The sequence below is a fragment of the Cebus imitator genome, unplaced genomic scaffold (genome assembly GCF_001604975.1).
Source record: "Cebus imitator isolate Cc_AM_T3 unplaced genomic scaffold, Cebus_imitator-1.0 Scaffold21, whole genome shotgun sequence".
NCBI classification, from domain to species: Eukaryota; Metazoa; Chordata; class Mammalia; order Primates; family Cebidae; genus Cebus; species Cebus imitator.
The window spans coordinates 6405649-6413948 of NW_016107336.1; the positions used below are offsets into that span (position 1 = coordinate 6405649).

General features: G+C 44.0%; 1 protein-coding gene across 2 annotated transcripts in view; it reads left to right on the forward strand.

Annotated features, from left to right (window-relative positions):
- The first annotated feature begins 4083 nt into the window (after positions 1–4083).
- The window catches only part of TGFBR2 (transforming growth factor beta receptor 2), an 87145-nt gene continuing 82928 nt past the window's right edge, over positions 4084–8300 (forward strand). Inside the window, exon 1 of one of the 2 annotated variants that reach the window (XM_017521667.2) lies at positions 4084–4559. In XM_017521667.2, coding sequence (XP_017377156.1) covers positions 4466–4559 — 94 coding nt within the window. In that variant the 5' untranslated portion in view covers positions 4084–4465. The remainder of the gene's footprint in view (positions 4560–8300) is intronic. The other variant, XM_017521668.2, reaches the window with a different exon arrangement.

The following is an 8300-nucleotide window of genomic DNA, read 5'->3' on the forward strand; positions in this document are numbered from 1 at the left end:
AGAGGGTTAAGAATCCTTCTAACTTCTGCCTTAAAAAAAAAAATCTATATTTCCTACCCACAATTAACATATATTATCCTTGTAATTTTCAAAAAGCTATTTTTTCAAAACATACTATTAATGCTTTCTGTACACATGTGACATAATTGCAAGTTCTATTAATATCTGTGAAGACCTGCAAACAAGAGAATGGATTAGGAAAGCTGATACTATTTTTCTCTCTGTTGAAGACAAGAAACATACACTGACTATTATCTGTAGAGCACTGAGTGTGGTTCTATGTTGAAAAAGGAATATTTTGTGCTTTCAAAAACTTTACAATTGGTATGGAAGTATTCCAATAAATAAATAAATAACAATAATGCACTCCATGTTAGAATGGGGCAAACATTAAAAAAAAAATGGCTGAATAAACTAAATGCTCCCTGGATTATCCCTGGGAAAGGAGTAAGCATAGTAGGTGAAGCATCACAAAATACTTCCTGGAGGAGCTGGCATCCTGGATGACCCACAAAAGGTGTATGACCCTCACAAGCTAACTACAGTCTCAGTAGCTTATTGGTTTGCTTCACAATAAAAGGAAAACTGGTCAAGAGATAAGGGCTGAGAATGAGACTGGTTAATTTATAAGGAGAAGACTCTCCCTGTTAACTGCGCTAGCTGACAGTAACCTCAACAGCTACATGACAAAAAGCTCAGAGAAGTAGGAAGTCCTTCCCTTATCACAACTGAGAGATGCAAGGTTTAAATAAACCACACTTAGATGCAGTTCAACTGTGTGCGTGCGTGTGTGTGTGCACGCGCACACGGGTGCGCACAGAGTTTGTAAAACTGGTAAAATAAAGATTGCCAACTTTTAAAATTTCTGTTCAAATTGATATTTACTGTTTTTCAACTCGTTAAGGGCTTAAAAATTATCTTCCTTGTTTTTCAAACCCTGAATCAGGCTATTATTCTTTTGTCCCCATTTGCAAATGGCCCGGTTTTTTACATGTACACATTAACTGCTGATACGAATGCACAAAATATTACACTAAAGCCTTATGTGGGAAAACAATGTCTTGATTGAGGGTATCAGACATTCATTTCAATAAGAATTTCAAAAGGAAGGGCATCATGACACTTTCTTTTTCTTTTTTTTTTTTTGGTTTTGTTTTTGAGGCAGGGTCTCACTCTGTCTTCTAGGCTGAAGTGCAGGGGCACAATCATGACTCACTGTGGCCTTGATCTCCTGGGCTCAAGTGATCCTTCCACCTCAGCCTCCTGAGTAGCTGGCCCTACAGATACACACCAACATGCCTGGCTAATTTTTTAACGTATTTTTAGTAAAGATGAAGTCTCACTATGTTACCCAGTCTGGTCTCGAACTCCTGGGCTCAAATGATCCTCCCGTCTAGGCCTCCCAAAGTACTGGGATTGCAGGTGTGGGCCACTGCACCCAGCCTGATTAATTTTTAAAATTATCAAATTGCAGTATACCTGAGTTTACATCTCTATTATTTTTATTATGATGATTTTCAAAAGACTAGTTTGCACTTGGCAATGCTGAATTCTGATTCTTCTTAATTTCACAGGCGATTAAAGATTAAATCAGAAATGTTAAGGACAAACAAAATCAAAACCAATGTTAATGATGTACGATGACAAAGAACACCAGTTAAACATTCTACGATGGATTCAAATACCTAGCGTCCAACAATGTAAAGCATCTGTCTTTGTGAAAATTATGGAAAGGAAAGCCTTTGGAACCCATTGGACATTTAGTTGCCACATTGCGTTTTGAGAAGAAAGAAAGTACATGTATGCAATCCAGAGGAACTTGGGCAAATGTAAGAAAAAACAACAAAAACAACAAAAAAGAAAGAAACCCACATACTTCTCCATTCTTCAGAAAAGGAAGTAATGGTGACATCATTCTCGGCTAAAATGCAGTCTGTTTATATCTCAAACTATTAGGTAACAATGTCTTCTCCAGAGTTATGAAGTAACTAGAACGATCAATTTCCTTCTAAATTTTCTTCTAAATCTTTATTGCTTGATTCATTTATTCATCTAACATATATTTATCAAACACCGATTACATGTTAGATGCTTAGGAACACAATAGTAAGTGGAGGGAAAGATATATCTGCCCTCAAGAAATTTGGAGTTGAGCGGAGGATAGGAATAGAAATTAAAGAATGACACAAATAATTATAAAGGGACAGCTGTAGTAAGTGCTTTAAAAGAAAGGCATATGGTGCCATGAGAACCTAAAATAAAAGATCTACTCATGGAGGTCAGGGAAAGTTTGCCCATCAGAGAAGTTATGATTCAATCCACGAAGACCAGGAGTTGGCTGGGTGAAGAAAACAAGGACAGAGGAAGGAAGTCCATACTGGGGAAGGCTCTGTGCATAAAGAGTAGGAGGGATACAGAGACACATTCATGGAATTTGGAGAAGGCTTTCAGCAAGCAAGGAGAAGCCAAAGGAACGTTTACAGGGGAGGTGGAGGCTTGAAGGCACGTTCAAGTATCTGGTTTTTATCTTCTCTTTATCTCAAGAGCAGTGGGAAGCCATTAAATGATTTTAATCAGAGGGTTGGTATAACCAGTTTTGTATTCAGCTCTGGTTTGAGAAACTGAGTGAAAGAGCCCAGAATGGCCGTGGCTGAGGGTGACTGGTGAGAGGCTCCTACGCAAGGGATGGTCGTGACATGGGCTGGTGGCAGAAGCGGCAATAGGGAGAAGATCTGGAACTCAGTCTTCCTCTATTGCCAAAGTCACACCAGCCTTGGCAAGGCAATGAATTGGTGGGAAAGAAGATGCCTAGCCCTCCTGATTTCACTGCACTTTCTGCATCTCCAACATGAGAGCTAGGATGTGTCAAAACAAGCAGAGGCAGCTTGTGTGTTAGGTGGAGCAAGAGTTAAAATTCCAGGATGAAGCAAATGAACTCTTAGAATCACAGGGAAGATTTGGGAGTCGGCTTTGGGGGAGGGCTATTTACCTTTATTCCCTGGAGACCGTGGCACAAACCCTGGCCTCTTAGGTAAAGGAATTCATTGAATGAGTCGCCAGAAGATCTGACCAGAGGGCTGTACAGAATCATATATTTGAGAGCTGGAAGTACGTTGATCACATAGTTTATTATCCAGTCAGGATGTATCTGAAAGAGAAAGGGGGTTCTATTAACATTTAAACTATAAAACAAGTACACAGAGGAACGTCTTGGGCAAATCTGGTTGTCCTGGCAAGAAAGGAAATTGGAAAGTTTATGCTGTCCCGCGCCCATGTTACTCCTTTTGCACAGAAGGGGCTAAGTATTCTCTTTCTTGACCTGTATTAAGGGAATAAAAGCACCAGTATTCAGGTGACTCCCAAGCCACTTTTAATTTTACAGTTTCTGCTATACTGCATACATTCTGAAAATTACATTTTCCACCATTATTGCTTCGTGATAGGTGATCATGTACAGTTAGCCCCAGGAAGAGGCGGTGCAAAGTGGGAGGCTCTATCCAGGTGCTCATTAGAAAAGCAGAATCTCAACCTGCCTCCTAGACCTACTGAATTAGAATCTGCGTTTTCTTTTAACAAGATTCCCAGGTGATCAATATATACATTCAAATGAGAAAAACCTCTAGACTTTGACCTACAGTAAGAAAAAATTTTACTCCTTGACAGCGTATGCACATACATGCATGGCTAGAGACACAACTGAAGCAAAAGTTTAATGAAGTCATACTTACCGTTACTATTTTATTCGGGAAAGAAATGTGCCCCCGACTCACTAGATTTGAGTATTCACTGCTGGATCTCAACGTGTCATTTGAAAACGCATCTCTCAAGCACTTAGGGGCAGGGCAGGCTGCAGACAGCTGAGGGGAGGCGGCCGATGTTCTGATGGACCAGGGAAAACGTGGACGTTTTCTGGTGTTACTTTGTGACCTACGTGCACTTAGTCACTCCTGAGTAAATCCTTGGAGCGAGGTGCTCCTGAGTGGGGCGGGAGGGCGGTGAGGGGCAGCGGAAAGTCGCCAAAGCGCTCGCAGGGGCTGGGCTAGGAAGCATGATTGGCAGCTGCGAGAGCGCCGGGGCCGGGCGCGGAGGAGCGCAGAAGGCCGCCGGCGGAGCGAGGTCCTGCCCAGCTGTTGGCGAGGAGTTTCCTGTTTCCCCCGCAGCGCGGAGTTGAAGTTGAGTGAGTCACTCGCGCGCACGGAGCGACGACACCCCCGCGCGTGCACCCGCTCGGGACGGGAGCCGGCCTCCTGCGCTGCTTTCCTCGGCCGCCGGGGGCCTCCCCGCGCCTCGCCGGCCTCCAGCCCCTCCTGGCTGGCGAGCGGGCGCCACATCTGGCCCGCACCTCTGCGCGGCCGGCCCGGCGCGGGGTCCACGGAGGGCGCGGCGCGGGGGCGCAGCCAGGGGTCCGGGAAGGCGCCGTCCTCCGCGCTCGGGGCTCGGTCTATGACGAGCAGCGGGGTCTGCCATGGGTCGGGGGCTGCTCAGGGGCCTGTGGCCGCTGCACATCGTCCTGTGGACGCGCATCGCCAGCACGATCCCACCGCAAGTTCCGAAGTCGGGTGAGTGGCCCCCAGCCCGGGCTCGGCGGGGCGCCGGGGGTCTTCCTGGGCTCCCCGCCCCTCCGCCGCGCTTGACAGGCGGGCCCGGCCACCCGGCGCCCGGGCGGAAACCAGGAAAGTTTCCCCCGCGGCACCCGCGCAGCCGGACTCCCGTAGCCGCGGGGATGTGTGAGTTTTTCTTGAGAAAGAGAAGGAAAGTTCAGCTGCCAGGGGCGCGGGGCACGTTCGGTCCCCTTTGTGCGAGCAGGAAAGGCGTTGTGCGGGCCGCGTTCGAGGCGAGCCCCCACCCCCGGAAAGGGAAGTTTGAGAAGTTGGTTATCTGAAGGCGGCCTGGAGCCGCGGCGCGGGGCGGCAGCCTGAGCTGCCAAAGCAGCCAGCACACCTGGGCCCCTCCGCCCGTGGCGATGCCGCGCGCCCACCCAGCTCTTTCCCTGCCGCCCCTTCCAAAGGCCACCTCCTCAGTACTGAGCGCCTGGACACGGCCACGCATGCCCTCAGGCCCGCTTCTTGGCCCGGAGTTATTGGATACAAGTTTCAAGAAAATAAGCGATTTCCAAAGGAAAGTTAGCTGGCTCCACTGACGCCTTGGCAGCACGGATGGGTAGGGAGTGGAGACGCTCGGGGAAAACCGGGAATCCTTCACTAAATGCCTACTGGGTGCTAGGGGCTGGAGATTTTGCCTGGAACAAGACAGTCCTGTCTTCAGGGAGTTGATGGTTCGCTGCAATGATCGTTTGTTGGAAACCGAAGGGTTAAAAATCCCAACTAGGCTACCCACCTGACCGCTGTCCCTGAAGGTTTTGAAGAAAAAAACACAAAAAACATACATATGCAGGAAAGGGTGTTCTTAATGATTTGTTATGGCAAGTGTAAAAACTCCTAAGACTTCAAAAGTTAGACTTTTTTTTTTTTTAAAGATTGAGTCGCCAGGCTGGAGGGCAGTGGCACGATCTCGGTTCACTGCAACCTCTGCCTCAGAGGTTCAACCGATTCTCCTCCCTCAGCCTCCTGAATAGCTGGGATTACAGGCGCCCACCACCATGCCCAGCTAATGTGTGTATTTTTAGTAGAGACGGGGTTTCACCATGTTGGCCAAGATGGTCTCGATCTCTTGACCTCATGGTCGCCTCTGAGTCCCAAGGTGCTGGTATTACAGGCGTGAGCCGCCGCGCCGGGCCAAAAGGTAGACTTTGCAGCTGTGAGCCATATAACAGTATCTGCAGCTGGTCCGCGTAACCGCGTATTTAGGCAAGTCATAGAACTTTTTCTAGGCCTTAGTTTCCTCATCTGGAAAATGGCAAGGTTAAATCTGAGTAATTTTACATCATCTTCATGTTTAATATATTATGTGTCGTGCCCCTCCCCTCTTTTCCTCCTGGCACTTCTGGTGACTTGGAGATGAGCCATGTAGACTTTGGGTGAAATGGAGAGGAGCTGATAGTCCACATCACCCTGAGGTGCTCATTTTATCTACCCAGGGGCAGATTCATCTTTAGGTTTGTCTAGAAATGTTGTAAATTTCAGAGTACATGAAGTAGATTGAGAGCTTTTTAAAAATTATTGCTTACATTAAAGGTGACATGGAGATGGAAGTTTTTAATCAAATTATGAAGAAGCACTATTGCAAGCAAAAAGTCTTAACGCAAATTTGAGTCGTATGGTTTTAATAAAATCTGAGTGTTTTGTTCTTGGCATTTTTCCTACATTGTAGTACCAGAATGTTCAGCTGTCTTTCATTTTCCTCTAGACTCTTAAAATCTGAATTATATTTTGCTAATAAATATTTAAAATGGCACCCTTAATTTTCTGTGAATGTTCAAAATCATTAAAACGTTTGTTCCAGTTTATAAAAGAAGGAAATTAGCAGGCCCTGATGTTGTTAGTTAGGTTCTGTTTACAAGGATAAGATTTATGATTTGCAAATTCCAGACCCAATAGTCATGAGTCAGTTTCATTTCATCTGTATACACACTTTTAAACAATTAGCTTAAAAGTGTGGTGGCTTTTTATATGGGTTTTTACACAGTTTTGCAAGGCCAACAGATTTCATATTTTTATAGAATTGACGTTTCAAAATGGTTGAATTAATGAGTCATTTTTAATTTGTATTCATTTGATTCAAAGTAAACTTTCAAAGTTGGCTGAAGGTTAAAGACAGATATATTGAAGACAAGAAACCTAATTCTACTTACATTTTAATTTTTCACGTAAGGAAATAGTTTTAGATTTTTTCTGACAATTGGTAAACTGAAAACGTTTTTCAAAATATCTTAATGCAAGATAAGATGTGAGGGAATGAGACTGTTTATAAAACAACAAGCTCCTTTTATGTCACCTATAAAAGCTGAAAACCTGTCTTCTGTTTAGTAACTTGACAAGTATGCAGAGGATTTAAATATAAGAACAAATTTCACTAAGAAATATATCATAATTTTTTTTTTATATTTGTTTTTGACTTTGTTTAGATTCACTCTTCCCAAGTGATCAAAAGTGAGAAATTACTCCTTTGGGGAAAACTGTAAAGTGTACAGTAACTCTTCAGGACTGAAAAATATGACTTTTACTTTTCAGCTTCCTAAAAGTAGATTCTTATTGAGGACAGAGAATTTGTATAAGTGTCATAGAAATACAGGTTCTTCATGCTATTTTTTCAGGGGAAGAGACTAGACATCATTAGGCCTCAAAGCTGATCTTCGGTCTACTTGTGCTTGTTTTTCCCCCTCATAAAATACATTTTCACCTTTAGGCCACTTCCTTTAACAACATCTTATTTTTAATGAGTTATGGTGTATACAAAATACTAATCACGTTTTCAACTCATTGCCTTCCTTTCAATGTAGCAGCTCCTAATGATGACTGTTGTCCGTGTAGTCAGCATAACTGCTACATGTTTTCTACTCAGTTATGAACATGACTTTCTAATTTTTTCTGTAAGGTTAGTTTTTAACTCTGGATCAATACGGCATCTCATCGATATCATTGCAAAAAGTGGCGACTTTTTCTTCTACCTTCTCAGTCGTATTTATTGAGTATCTCTTGCCAGGCAGGACGCTCAGACCTGGAATGTCATCTGATGGTGAAAAAGACAGACCTGGTCTTTGCCTTCATTGAATTTAGCAGCTGGGAGCATGTTATAAGCAAAGAAAAGGATACATGTTTTAAACCTTTTATCCTTGGAAGCATTATCGAATACTTGTGTTTTATTTTCTACACCTCATTTTCAAAACCCTGCTTTTTATTGTTGCTGTATACACTAGGAGGATGTACATGTTGAATGTTTCCTTCTTGGTACCCCTGAATATATTTTTGAATCCATTTATTTTCAGTTTCCTATCCCTGCCTTATTATGGAGCCTGAGTTGAGCTGCCTTTAATTGCATTCTCCATTCTGTAGCCGGCATGATGGACCCGATGCGTTCATTAATGGTTCTCTTTGAGGATCGTCTGGTGGTAGAAGAGTGAAGGGTATAAACTTTGGAATCAGGCCGTCCTGGTTCCAAACCCACTTCCCGTTTACTGGCTGTGCAGCCTGTTGTAGTTACTTTACCTACTAGTTGTCCCTGCTCTCATTTGTAAAAGAAGATTATGGGCCGGGCGCGGTGGCTCACACCTGTAATCCCAACACTTTGGGAGGCCGAGGCAGGTGGATCACGAGGTCAAGAGATCGAGACTATCTTGGTCAACATGGTGAAACCCCGTCTCTACTAAAACTACAAAAAATTAGCTGGGCATGGTGGCGCAT